This window comes from Drosophila mojavensis, unplaced genomic scaffold, assembly GCF_018153725.1.
Source record: "Drosophila mojavensis isolate 15081-1352.22 unplaced genomic scaffold, ASM1815372v1 contig_74, whole genome shotgun sequence".
In the NCBI taxonomy this organism is placed as follows: domain Eukaryota; kingdom Metazoa; phylum Arthropoda; class Insecta; order Diptera; family Drosophilidae; genus Drosophila; species Drosophila mojavensis.
Genome location: NW_025318899.1, coordinates 16,456,329 through 16,471,582, shown reverse-complemented (window position 1 = coordinate 16,471,582; position 15,254 = coordinate 16,456,329). Strand labels below are relative to the sequence as shown.

Here is a 15,254-nt window from a genome sequence, read left to right as displayed (position 1 = left end):
ACGCTTAACAGCAGTCGATGGTACGCTTGCTCTATTACACCAACAAGAGCAGCAGCGATTGCTGTTACAACTACAACAGAACGCCCGTTCCGTTTCCAGGCGTAGCATGCTCTGCTCTTAGCTCTGTTAACTGGCAGCGGCATCAACCGAAGAGAGTCAATGTTTTTGTGTTTCTCTCTCTTCCATTCGTCCCCAACTCATTTTTGGTACAAGTCTAAAGGCAGCATTTTGTGTTTCGTATGTTCAGTTCGTTTCTGTACGCCCATCGAGTTGGTCGTGTCTTCGCTTAAGACTCGCATACGTATCGCGTTTTGTGACTGTTCTGGAAAATACGCGGGCAAACGTGCGTCCTTAACAAATCATAAATAAACACAACAATTGACTGAAAATTTGTGTGCCAAGTGAATGAAAACCGGTATGGAAAGTGTTTACGAGAAGCGTTAAACATCAACAGCAACAACAAAATATTGGAAATTTATTTCGTCTGTGCATTGTGTGCAACGAAAAGCAAGTGCCGTTAAATACAAAACCGCCCCGCAAACAAAAACAACCACATAAACAACAACAACAACAACAACAGTTACACCCCAAAAAGTTGCCGCCGCAATCGCAGTCGCTGTCGCCGTCGCCGCCGTCTCAGTCAGCGTCGCTGTTCGCATTTGGAAATACAAATCGTGTTTTGCGCTTTAGCATTTTGCAGTTATTGTTGTTGGCCCGTAGTTGTTGGTGTTGTTGCTGTTGTTCATTCGCCAAGTTATTTACGTCGCGTCGCGCAAGCAAAAACAACAACAAAAAATTTACAATTAAAATTACGCGCGCTACGTCAAAAAGTATCTGCAAGATACACACACACACACACACACCCAAAACATACGCACGCCAAAAATAAGCGAAAGAGCGAGAGGGAGAGCGCGAGAGAGTGGGTGTCTGTGTGAGCGAGACGGAACAGGTCGCACAATATGCGCAAAATTCAACTAAAATGCAGCATATCAAGGCTGTAAAAAGTTTTACGATCCAGCCTTAACGCCAAGCGAATCCCCCTCAAAGCCCCCGCCTCAACAAAATAATGCCAGATACAAATTAAGGTCGCCACCTACGTTGCGTTGTGGCACCTGAGAGCAAGTGTAAAAGTCTTAACAGCAGCAACAGCAGCAGCATCAACGAGGATAACCCACCCACAAAGGCCGTAAAACATTTTGGCCAAAGCAACATTTACAGTTACACTCGCTACACAGTCGCTCGTAAATAGTCAGGCAGAACCAAACACAAATAAACCAACAACAATTGTAGTTGCAAAAAGCAAGCAGCAGCAGCAGCAGCAGAAGAAGAACAAGTAGAACAAGCAGCGGAAAATAAATAAATAAAACAGCAGAGATGGCGGGCAATATTGTCAAATGGTGGAAGCACAAAATACTCGGCGGCTATAAACAATTCTCAGGTAAGTCTAAATTGCACAGCTATGAAACTTTAAGAATCGTGTAGCTTAGCTGTAAACAAGCAGCGGAACATATGTATTGCAATCTATAAAGAAATAAATACATATGTATTCAAATGCTACATATTGTTGTATTTATTGAATTTATAGCTGCATTAAAAAAATGTTTGTCTATTTTGAATTTTCAATATTTTAAATTATTTTATAAATAATTAAAACATATTCAATCATCAATTTAAGCACTGCCCGCTGACAATTTTGGTCTGAGTTATAAGTGCTTTAAGCATGCGTCTTACATGCATTCGTATATGATCTTCTATATGTATGTGTGTAATATACATTTGTATTACTTCTATATGAGCTCTAATTTACTCTTATATTCAAGTGTTTAACATATAAGCTTAAGCAGAGCTTCAGTAAGCACTTACAGACATGAGTTGTATATAACTCTGTTAAGTTTCGAATATGCTCTTATACTTATATTTATATGCGTCTTGTATGCATCTGTCCAATGCCGCTTTCAATATGCACATATTACATACATATATGTACTGCTAGACGAATATAAGCTGTTGATTGATTTGATTTGTTACAAAACTGTATAAGAGTATTCTTATATTTGCAACTATTATCCACATGCATTCATACTAATATCTTTATAAGCTGAAGTCTGTCTCGTCTGTGTATAAGCTGTGATTCTAATAACTGCAGGTCTTATACATATGACATATGCTGTTATGCATTGGCAGCTGGCATAGCAAACAATTATGTTTTTTTTTGTTTTGATTTTTCATCAATTTTCTTTATAAATTGAAAATTTCTAGGAAAAGCAGCTGTTTTTAGCCACTCAAACAGTTGCTGAAAAACAATTCAATTTATTGTTATATGTATATATTTTTCTTTCAAATTATTTAAAGTAAAAATTCAACATTTTCTGTTAAACGATCAGCATCAAAGCATTTCCATCTAGCTTAATTCACACTATAAATATTAATTAACACGAGAACAAACAATATACAACAAAGCAATATATGTAGGTATCTCTATATATTTTAGCAATCTATATTAGTTAGACTTCCATATGTCTCTAGAAATGCTTTTCCCCTTTACTCAACGAATGCAGCAGCTCGATCTAGATGTGTATAGGTGTGTGTATTTGTTTTTGTTTTTCTGTAACCTAGTGCTGCGGCACTCAGTGTGCTGCTGTCTAAGATATAAATTTGAAGATTCATTCAGTCAAGGGCTTCTCCCACATCCTTTTCCAATAATTACACACACACACACACACAACGAGAATAACAACGGCAAATGGAAAAGAAGAGGAAAAAAAGAAAAGAATTGTAGGCAATCGACAGAGCGCTGCGTTCTTTATCTGCAAGATACACAGAACAGGGCGGCGTTCGCTTGTGGTCGATAGAGTAGAAGAAGAAGAAGCAGCAGCAGCAGTGGAAAAGACGCGAACAAAAATAGAACGTAGAAAATCCAAAAACAACAACAGCAACAACAACACCAACAACAACTCACAAAACATCAAAAGAAAACGACGCACGAAAAATAAATAGAAAATGGAAAAACCAAAGAGCACCGACCAAGTGGCCAGAGAGAAAGAGAAAGAGAGAGGGTGAAAAGGAGAGGGAGAGGGAGAGGGAGAGCGGGAGGGTTGTAGAGCAGCTGCTGCTGCAGCTAGAAAAACTGATCGAATTCATGATCCAATCGCATAGCTGAGAGACTCTCCAAGCGCAGAGTATCACAATTGTAAATAAATACAAGCTGCAAGCGACCTTTCTGCACAAACAAAACGTCGCGTTGTGGACGCGACACATCAATCAATCAATCAATCAACCAACCTTTTTGCTGCTTCTTCCTTTTTGCTTTGTGGCAATTCGATGGAAACGTTTAGCTGCAGCTGATTGTGGTGTGGTTGATGGTAGTGGCAGCAGAATTTGGGGCTGGGGTTACAATTACGGCATCAATTAAATGCCAGGGCAACACTTTGAACCCTTGGCCAAGGCTCTCGCTCGAGCGGGTTGCCTGGCATACCGCAAGAGGCCCCAATACACTAATTGCTTGCAGATGCTGGCCCAGTAAAGGACAGTGAACAGAGAGAGAAGAGAGAGAGAGAGGGACAGAGGGAGGGAGCGAGAGGGAGAGCGAGACAATTCAAAGGAAACCCAAAGGCACGCCGAAGCATGCAACAACTTCAAAGAAAGCAGCAGCAGCAGCAGAAGGCACAACAACAACAACAGCAGCAGCAGCAGCAGAAAAAGTGAACTGAAAAGAAAAGCAACAAAAAAAAAAAATCAAATAAAACAGCCTAAAGAGAAGAGCAACAAAACACATTGAAATGCCGAACGAGCGAGCGAAAATTTCTTACCTGTTGCAGGTAGAGGCAGAGCGCTAGGCAGAGGAACAGCGGCGCGGGTAAGCGGAGGTACAAGGCACACGGGCAGCTGCTATGCCACAAAAACCTTTTAAAGCCCTCACGTTGATAAACAACAACAACAGCAGCAGCAACGAGCAGTTGTTGTTGTTGTTGTTGTGGAGTCGCCGCCACAAACAAAAATAATAATAACTGAGAGCGGCAAACGTCGGCGTCGGCGCGTTGCAAGGCAGCGGCAAAACTCCTCCATCTACAACAGCTCTGAGCTTCGTGCTCCCTGCTCTGAGCTCTCGGCTCGCAGCTCCATCTTCAGCCGCAGCAGCAGCAGCAGCAGCAACAGCCGCAGCTCCAACCAGTTCCGCGCTTTCAACTATGCCAAACATCTCGGCGGCCATACACAAAAGCGGTTTAGAGCCGACGATCGACAGACGGCGGGACGAATGGACGGACAGACGGATGGACAGAGAGACAGATAAACAGAGAGACGGACAAACGAGCGTACGTTGTTTTTGTTTTTCGTATATCTTTCAGATACACACAACACGCGCGACTGTGTGCCTATGTGTGTGTGTGTGTGTGTGTGTGTGGCTGGGCATGGCCCGAGCTGAGCCGCGGGACAAGCTGCGCTTTGCGCACTGTTCAAAAGATGCGCTTTTTGCTTGAAGTTCGGCAACACACAGAGGCCGTGCACCGCTGCACAGTGGGGCAAATGCAATGCGAATGGGAGAGAATATGAATAGATTGCTTTTATTTATTTCTTTAAAAAAAAAAAAGATTTATATGCATAGATTTGAAAAATCTTGTAAATTGCCTATGAAAAATTGGATTTACTATAGTGAAGAGTTCTGTATTGTCACAGTTAAAAAGTAACTTATAGGGAAACTTCTGTGTTAAGTAATTAAATTTACATATTTATACAATAATTAAATGTTTTTTTTCTTTTTTTTTATGATTATATATAAAGAAGATATTTTATGTTCATAATTCATTAATAATATCAAGATTTTTAATTCACTTAAAATTAAAAAAAAAAATAAATTAATTTATGCTATTCTTATATAATTTATCAGCTTTCCATTAAATAAATTAAAATAATAAAATAAACTAAAATTTTAATATCCTTATATTTATTTATTACTATTAAAATTATGAATATTTTTATAATCATTATTTTTATATAAATCTGCAACAAATTTGATAAAATTTTCTATAAAAAAGAGTATTGTTATTATTTTATTTATTTATTCAAATAATTATATAATAATAAATAAAAAATAAATGAAATAAAAAATTAACTAATATTAATGTAGCAGTGCAGGACTTATTATTAGGTAATTTATTAATTTTTATTAATAATAGTGTATTTATTATTATAAAAATCTCTGCCAATAATGGGACCTATCTATAATTATATTTTTATGTATTTATACATAATATATATATATATAATTTCGCTTAATGTTAATCAGCTTTCTACCACTGTGACTGCTGGCGAGTTTCGCAACTTTTGCCTTACCTCTGGCTTAGTTGTTGTTATTATCGTTGTTGTGAATTACGGTAGAAGGCAACAGGCGATTCCAATGGCATTCAGGCAACGGCAGAGGCTGAGGCAGGAGCAGAGGCTGAGGCCGAAGCCTCGGCAGAGGCAGCCAGTCGAGCAGGCAGACGCTTGACAGGCTCAGGCTTCAGTCTTCGCGCCGTGGTGCAGTTTTGTTTTTTGTTGTGTTTTTTTTTTTCGGGTTGATCCTACAGAGCGAAACTCTCTTTAAGCAATTTTCGTAATATTAGCCAGGAAGTTGGCGTTGCTGTTGCCTTTGTCTTTGCCGTTTGCCGTTTGCCGTTTTCCTTTGCCTTTGCACATTGGCTTTGCCAGTGCCATTGCTTGGCATGCCAGCGACCTTATAAGGCCTGGACTGGAGCAACCCCAGCAAGCCGAGTGCTGGACACCAGGTCCAACTGGTTTTTGCTGCCTTTTGGTATTCCTTTTGCATTTTGGTAACTCTTTTGGCCTGGGCCGCCAAAAACAATGCCGCCTGTGGCTGAGATAAAAAGCTGTTAGCTTGTAGCTTCTGCATTTTGCAGAGCGGCGGCAGGACAGAGAGAGAGAGAGAGAGAGCGCAGATAGAGGGGAGAGGGAAAGGACTGTCGGGGAGTGCCTCAATCAGAAGATATATGTAATGACTTTTCGAGGTTTTTGTTTTGCTCGTCAGAGTTTGTTTGTGTTTTTGTTGATTTAGCAATTGGCTTCTTGGAAATGTGCCGCCAGAGTTCAATGCGCAGAGCGAGACCCCTGCCAGTATTAGAGTGAAAGAGATAGACTCTTTAATATATAGCCTATATGTAAATTGTTAGTTTAAACATGAACAACTGTCGGCTAACTTCTTTTCAGTTACTTTCAATGAATATGATGGAAAAATCATGTTACACAGTCAACTGTTAAATGCTACGGCCACCCCCACCCATTTACAGCTACAGTTACCTCTCTCCCTCCAGCCCCGTACACCTCGTCGTGCTCTGCAATTTGTGCGCGGTGTCGGTGCGTCTGACGTCTGATTGATAAGCGCGCTTCGCCTTATCTAAATAATATTTAATGCACGACCAGGCCGCTCCAAATGGAGTGTGTCTAAGTGTGTGTGTGCGACTGTGTGTGTGTGTGTGTCTTGAGAAGCGCACATAGTGAAAATGAAATTGAAAATAATACAAAACGCTTTGTCGGTCATTAGCTTTGAGTGGACGCCGCTGCCGCATTTGGGGATCGTCGTTTTGGGGGTCCGTTGATTGTGTCAAAGCGAAAAGCCGCCAAAAACACATTTAGCGAGAGAAAGAGAAGGTAGAAAACGGAGAGAGAGAGAAAGTCGAGAATGCTTTGGGTGATCTGTCAGCCCCAGCTAAAAGCTGTGCACAATTGTAATGCAAAGCCAAACTGCAAAACCAAAAGTGGGCAGTTGAGAGAGTTTGTTTGATTGAATACCCTGTAAAAATTACGTAGAATAAGTGAGGGAGGCAAAGTTGTTTAAATAATAATCAATAATTATTATAATTAATTGATAATTAATTATAATTAATTATAATAAAAATAGTAATAAAAATATTAATAAAGATAATATATAAAAAAATAATAAAATCGACAAAAATAATAAAATAAATAAATATAAATAAAAGAAAAAATAATTTAAAAATAAAATAAACAATATTAAAAAGTGAAAACAAATATTAAATATTAAATATTATACATACATTATATACATCATAAAAAATAATAGTAATAATTGAGATAAATATAAAACTCAAATAAAAAATAAAATAAAATAAAAACAAAACATTAAAAAATTATTATTAATATAAGTATAAAATAATAATAAACATATAATAAAATAAAAATATTAATTAAATTAATTAAATTAAATTAAAACGAAAAATTAGAAAATTCGTATAATATTGATAAAATAAAAATAAACCTATAATAATATAAATGTATTAAAAATATAATATAAATAATAAATAAATATAATATAAATATAAATAAAAAAATTAAATATAAAAAAATTATATATAAAAAATTTTTTTTTTTTAAAATTAATCAAACTAAATCGGCATATATTAAACTGCTTTATTATAGGGTATTCAGGGCAAACATATTTGTGTTTCTGCTCAGCTTAAAATGTGCCACCAAAAGTATTCGCCAGAGAGATAAAACTAAAAGCGTCCAACAAACCAAACCGACGACAACAAAAGCGTACTATAACTGAGTGTGTGTGTGTATGTGTGTGTGCGGGTGTGTGGGTATGTGTTTGGTTTTTTGTTTGTGTGCTATTTGGGCGCTTGTCTGTTTTCAGTCATTGTGCGTGTGTGTGTGTGTTTGTGTGTGTCAACGGCACACAGACACTTTCCGCTTTTGAAGTGGCTTTTAATTGATAAAAAGCAAAAAAAGTAAAAAGAGAAGAGAAATAAAACCAGCTGAACTAAAAATAAAAAAAATAAACCCATAGAAAAAGGCATTACACATACGCCATGGTGGCCATGCAGCTGATAGCAAACGCATCAAGTGACAGAGACAGCAGCGACAGCAACGACGACGACGACGACGACGACATTGATATTAATTCCCACGCTGTTGATGTCCCATGGGCGAGTGGGTGGATGGGTGGTTGCTTTGGCTTTGGCTGCTTGGTGGCATTCCAGCACCACCAGCGAGTTAAATGATAAAACGTGTTGCAAACGCTGCTGCTGCTGCTGCTGATGTGTGTGTGTGTGTGTGTGTGTGTGTGTGGCAGTTATAAAATGCAAAACTGGCCAAGTTGATGCTGAGTGCTTTTTTGGGCAACTGGTCGACAACAGATAATGGATGGCTAAAAGAGTGGGGGAAGGAAAGCCTATGCAATTGAATACAGAAATTTGTTGAAATCCACACAGGATTTTTTGGCATTAGCCTAGGGATCAAAGGCTTTAAGATGAGTGAATGAGATTGGCTATAGCTTGAGCTTGTCTTCTATATAATAACTGAGTACAATACATACAAGACTTAATATTCATTTATAGCTTCAATAGTTATACGCTTCGGTTAAAGCTAACCTAGCCACGCCCAGCTTGAAGTTCAACTTCAGCTCTTTATATATCCGTATATATATATATTCATTCCTCTGCTGTGCCATGCGGCGTATGCGTAACGAGGTCCTCCATTGTTATTATGATTATTTGAAATGGATGTGAATTATTTTGTGCGTCTGTGTATCTGTGTGTGTTTGTATGCGTTGCTGGCCACACGCATACAAACACACACAGATACACAGATTCGATGCCTTTAGCATTTGCTCTCCAAACGGTTTATTGTTTTTCTACCATGTGCGTGTTAATCATGCTACATTGCAGCCCTGCCACAATAATCATAAGGAATAACAACAACAACAAGAACAACAACAACAAGAAGAACAATACCAGCAACAACAACATCATTATTTTAGATATTTATGTATTTATGCATGCTGAAGCGGGTTCTTGTGGCTGGTCGCTCGCCCTCTCTCTCCCACTCTCTTCGTCTCTCTCTCTCTCCTCAGCTCTATTGCCATGGCTCTTGATAAAAATTTAATGTAGCATGTTAACAAGCGAGCCGTTATGATTACACACACACACACACACACACACAGAGTAGAGGGAAACCCACAACAATAATAGCAAATGGCAACTACAACAGCCAAGCAATTCCAATATAAAAAAAAATTCTGCAGTCCAATTTGCCATTTCAATGATGATGGCGACGTCGTCGTCGTCTTCAGTGAAGCCAAAGGCGCAAGCGAAGCAATCGACATACCCAGACCCAGGCCCAGACCTCTACACAGTCCCCAGTCTCCATTTACCCATTACCATTCGCAATCGCATCAACATCCGCATCCGAATTCGTTATAGGTGCGCCGCCGTCGCTTCAGGAAATGAATAATCAATATTCAAAATTGAAATTCTCTACAAATTGGCAAAAAAAAAAAAAAAAAAAACAAAAAACAAATATCAAGAAAAATGCAAAGAAATCAGCAGCAAGATAAAAAAATTAATAGAATTATGGCAGCTATTGTAAAAGAAATTTCATTTAAATTGGGCAAAGAAAACGACGAGATATAATATTATAAATTAATTCATTGAATTGTTATGCATCCTGTTGGATTTAATAGACTTGGAGCTAGCTGAGAAATTGAAGGTTATATATGGTTTTATAGCTGATTTTCATAAGCTTTTAATTAATGAGCTCATTGCTTACGAATTTTAGCTAGAAAAAGGCTGAATTTGCTCTGAAGCAAGCTAAAGCTTTGATGTGCTTTTATAGATTTTTAGAATATAATTTTATATAGCTTCTGCTTAGGTAATTCAGGATTGAAACTTAAGCTGAATTAAGCTTTAATGTGCTTTCAAAGCTGTTGCCAAGCAGAAAATGAAGTGTCAGCTTGATAGCTTTCATGCCCAGCATAAACTCTATCTAAATTTATGTGTATCAAATCATTTACGATTAGACATTAGTTGGCTCTATTGATGTGCCATGGAGTATATAAGAACAGCCCCCAGCGTTACCAATAAAAGCACATATTACGCAATAGGGCCCGTAGCGCCAAGCCCTATGAGACTTTCATAAATAATTATTATGGCATATAATTTATTGCACAGCAACAACAACAGAAACAATAACAATCATCGTTACAGAAACACACACACACACACTCACACATATACTGCATTATATGAATGTGTGTGCTTTGTTGTTGTTTGTAAAGTTGAAGCTGCTTTTGGGTCTGATGAAAAGTTTTAATCGCTTCGAGCTTCAATTGTGGCATAGAGTAAAACTCCATCAATGGGCTTTATCATACATTCAACTCGCTATCGGCGTGAAAAATCCAACGACGTCATAAATTTGTAGCGCCAATTAATCATTTTTCTGTGTGTATATACATATATAAGGGTATATATACATACATACATATATACGGATTGAATGCAATCTCCCGGGCGTAAAACTTTTTAATGCATCACAATGTAGTATATTAAATAATTGATGGCGTCTCTTGCAGATACATTTAAAAACTCACAAAAGTGCTCTAGGCGGGCGTGCTGGACTAGCAGATACCCTGTCTTATACAAGTAGTAATGTTAACTTAATATATGTTAAGCATATGTTGACCTCTATTAACATAGTTTATGTAAATTTTCACTACTTTTAGCAAATGTTATCATTTATCTGTTACATTTTCATTGCCTATTTCGGCTTCTCAATATATCAAGGGTATCATAGAGTCCGCATCAGTTGTCATATTCCATTTCAATTTCAGTTCCAGATATATATCTCGCTAACGTTGACGGTTTGTTGCGGGGCAACAAGTGCAAACTGAAAGCGGGTCAGCCACAGTCAGCGCACAATGTATTCGCACCATATTCCGTAACCGGGGTAATGAGCACGCGCACAGCATTTCGTTGTTAAATGGGTAGCTGGGTGGGGGCCGCAACGGGGCCGAGAGAAATGGCAGCTCGTGCCTTTGAATTCATTAAAGGGTATATCATAAAACCGGTCACAGGTCAGTGCGGCAAAAGGCAACAAAGATGCCAACTCCCGGGCCAACTATGATAAGAATGCTTATCAAAAACGAAAAATGTAAAACGAAAAAAAAAACAACAAAAGGAATAGCGGAGAGAGGAGAGGAGAGAAAAGGGTCCCCGAATGAGCCCTAAACAACAGAAGCCCAACAATTTTTATTACTTTGACAAATGCGCGAGGGTCTGGGATATTTTCCAAGAATTTTGAGTGTTATTTATGTGTGTACAGTTAATTTGCATCCCATTGATGTCGCGCCCGCTCATTCACAGAAAATATGCTGAAAGAGGCTGAAGGAGAGAAAAAGGTTGAAAATATATTTGATGCGTGCATAATTAATACTTGAGCGAGCGACTGTGAAGAAAGTGAGAAGAAGTTGGGCAGTTAAGCGGCTTCGACCTAAACGGAAATGCGCCATGAAAGATTCTTTGAATACCAAAAAACTGAAAGACTCAAAAACTCGACACTCACTCGAACCCACAGCCCAACCCAATTCGAACCCAGCCAAACTGAGCTGAGCTGAACTGAACTGAACTGAGCTGAGCTCAGCTGAATCGACATATTTTTTCAATGCTCTCCCGCTTGGTCATTGTTTGTGTGTGTGTGTGTGTGTGTGTGTGTGTTGTGGACTAAGCTGGCATTAAATTTTCATGCTTTAAAGAGCGGCTCGAAATAGGCTTAGGCCAGCGTGTCTGTGTGTTGGGCCCGAAACCGAATGGTTTTCACTTGAATTTCTGTCGGCGGCCATATAATTAAGGCGCACACCGGCAAAATATGAGTGCAACACTTTGTGGCACAGCGAAAGAAGAACCTGCAATTTGCCAGTTGCCCGTTCAGCTCCGACTCCGACTCCGAACCGAACCGATGCGATGCGATGCGATGCTCATTAAAAAGCAAGAAAACAAAAATAACATACATGCGAGCATAAAGCCCAGCCATGTTGGCTGCCTTCTGCCTTCTGCCTTGTGCCTTCAGCCAGCCTGACTGCTGCCAGCTTCCTGCTGCCTTCGCCCAAGTCGGGCTGCTGCTGCTGCTGCTTGCCGACTGCAAACCTGACCAACAAATTGCGGCGCGCTGCCCCCAAAAGTGCCACAGTTAATGGGCACCAAACAGCATCTACCCAAGTTTTACCTCAGCTGCTTGTGCGCACCCCCTTTTCTCGGCCCAAATGCTTCGTGTCTGTGTTAATTTGATATGCTGCAGGCGGCAGGAGCCATCGCCATCTGTCAGTTCTATAGTTGCAGCCCGAGTTGGACGCTAGATGGCGTTTAGCCACAGAGGGCGGCTTGATAAATTGCTGGCAAACACTAGACCTAATGGCTGTCATACTAAACTACTACTCTATCAAGCTGCAAATGAAGAGGCTATGTTAATAGCAGCTAACCAAGTATGGCTAACTTAACAGTGTGCTTGTATGTTAAGTTAGCGAGCTCTTATAAAGTAAGCTGTTAAGGCATAGTGACTGCTCTGTTAAGTTCTTACTCTAGCTGCCATTTAACATTTGTCGTGCTGGAAGGCTAACAGAGCTCTTTAAAATCAAACTGTTAAGTAACATAACTTATGCCAGAATTATTCTATAACATTCTAGCAATTCCATTCAAATTCTTATAATTTTTGCAGCAACCTTCTGTAATCAGATCGGTGAGTGCATTGCACTAACTTTACAAACAAACAAACACACAAATTGTAATTTGTTTAATTAGTTTTCGTAGAAAGCTTCAGCCGCCCTCACGTTCCATTCCATATATACACAGGCATCTATGCACATATAAAGTTGTTGATGTCTGCATTATGTCCTATGTGCTTCCGGTCTGAAATAGCTTAGTCACTCAAAAGTCAGTTCGGACACGGGCCAATCGTCGTCGCCTGTCGGGAAAATGAGGGAAAATTCTACGAAATTGCCGCGACGAGCCACATAATTCACTTTACGATTGCCGATTGTCGATTGCCAAGGGGAGGGCGGCAGGCAGCAACAACATTCGTTTATTTTGCTCTTCTTCTTCATTTTGCTTTCTTGACGTATATGAATTGATCATTATGTAAAATTATGATTTGTTGCGTTCAAATTACAAAATTTGTTACATATTCTGGCGCGTAGGAAGTCACAGCTCGCACGCATGACTGCCCCTCCACGCCCCCAATAGAGGCCCCATCCCACTGGCAGTTGCGCCAATTTCAGTCAACCACAAATCATTTTTTCTCCTTTTTTTTTTTTTTTTTTTTTGTGCGTATATTCAGCGGGTTATATGACTCGACGTCCGTCGTTTGGTGCGTTATAAAAATTGACTTTTCGCAAAACGATAAACGAGAATTATTGCGCTGCGCTGAATGTGAGCAGAAGTAGGAGCGGGAGCAGGAGCAGGAGCAGGAGGAGGTGGAGGTGGGGCAATGGGCGGAGGAGCAGGGAAAAATATCACATATTTACGCATAATTTGTGCGGCCCTCAGTCGAGCAAGGCAACATAAAAATAGTCTATGGGCCAGACCAAAAATACGTATTTATTCCAACTCACATGCAATTTGTGTATGCTCTACAAAAAAAAAAAATAAAAATAAAAAAAATAAAAAAATAGAAGAGAAAAAAAATGAGAAAAGATAAAACAAATAATACAGAAACGATGCTTCCTTGAGGTGCTATAAAAAGGCGAGCAGCTGTAGCCGATAGAGCGGATGCCGCTGAGAGCTCATCAATGACCAAGTAATGCCTAAGAGCTAACTGAATAGCTACTAAATGCAATGAATAATGCTTTATGAATAAGTAGAGTATTAGCTGATATATGTTTTATATAAGCTAAAAACTAGTTTTGAAGAGTGAATAATACAATTAATATGATAATGATTTTTATTGCTCGTTTTATATTCGATATCTGAAATTGGGAAAAGTACCAACATAATATTGCATATGTCATATGCCATCTATATATATCTATGTATATGTGTATGGTATCGGAACAATAGACAAATTATTATCTACCTACTAAAAGATAAGATGCCATAAGAAATATAATTTAATTTATATGTCTATGTACGTATACACAGTATATCCATCTTTATAGCGATGATTATTTTATCTTTCCATCATCAATTTATTCATCGATCGATCTTTCCATCTACATATTTATAAATTTATCTATCAATATTTCTAAAAGATTTTAAATATTTTTCTCCTTAGTATATTTATATACTAATCAATCATACTGATCTTAAACATATTAATCTGAATTTTATATAAATTATTTTAGTCGTAGCTCATGCCTTAAATTCCATTTACATCAGATTTGAGCTACTAAAATCCATTGAATAGTTTGGCCTTTATAGCCACTATACACTGTAGTAGCAGCAGTAATTTATATGGATATATCTATCCCTCTCCTTCTCTCTCTGTGTGTATGTGTAGTTTTTTTTTTTCAAAACAACTGCGCCTAATTATCAACCCAGGGATGAGTCGCCTTTTCGGCTGCAGCAAGATACGGATATTCATGCCACAAGGCTCTGAGGCACTCAGTCTCATCGTGAGTTCTAAGAAAACCTGACACATTGTTAGCAGCTATAAAAACGTCAGCAGGCAGCCAGGCGGACAGACGGGACAGGCAAGCCAGGAGATATAGAAGCGATACACGGCCAGGACACATGGCGGGCAATCTTTCAGTTTGGTTTTTCGGGATTTTCGTGGCAACAAAAACAGCATGCAATCGAGAGAGAGAGAGAGGGAGAGAGAGAGGGAGAGGGAGAGAGAAACATAGCGACGCGACTTCGTTGGCGACATAGCTAATGATGGGTAAGACGAAATGATGGCAACATCGTCGTGTGTGTCTCACTTCAGCTGCTGGCAGGGGGTAATAAGAATCAACCCCTCGTCTTTACACTCAGCCACTGCAATGCAATTGATTTGTGTGTGTGTGAGTGTGTTTGTGTGTGTTGTGTCGAGCAGTTAAAACTTCCGCCTGCATAGCTCATAAACCGCGTGCACAGCTGCTCCAAATGCTGCGGCTCCTCTTTGGCTCTCATTCTCTGGCTTGCTCTCTCCCACTGCCTTGCTCTCTCTCTTTGCAACTCCTTCTCTGCCCATGCATTAGCATTGCCTTTGATATCAACGAGAGCTGCTGGAGCCGCACTTCCGCTCCCAGTCCACAACGCCAACACAATGGCCACCTGATAGGCAGGTGTTGTCCGTTATGCCGGCTGCCTGTGGTCGGCCCGGACTGCTGCTGCAGACGAGAGAGCTCCGGCTTTGGCAATTCGAGGAAACGCTTTGGGTGTGGTCGCATGCTTGAGTTTTGTTTCTGTTTCAATTTCTGTTTCAGTTTTGGCTGCCAGCATTTCATAAGCCAAACTAAATTTCAATTGCCCCGAAACTGAAATTCTCGGTCT

At 39.4% G+C, this 15,254-nt stretch overlaps 1 protein-coding gene across 2 annotated transcripts in view; it reads left to right on the top strand.

Moving 5' to 3' along the window:
- Nucleotides 1–236: 236 nt before the first annotated feature.
- LOC6582752 (protein naked cuticle) overlaps nt 237–15,254 on the top strand; it is a 49,780-nt gene continuing 34,762 nt past the window's right edge. For both annotated transcript variants that reach the window (XM_002008407.4, XM_015162578.3), the window contains exon 1: nt 237–1,438. In XM_002008407.4, the coding sequence (XP_002008443.2) occupies nt 1,375–1,438 (64 nt within the window). In that variant the 5' untranslated portion in view covers nt 237–1,374. The remainder of the gene's footprint in view (nt 1,439–15,254) is intronic.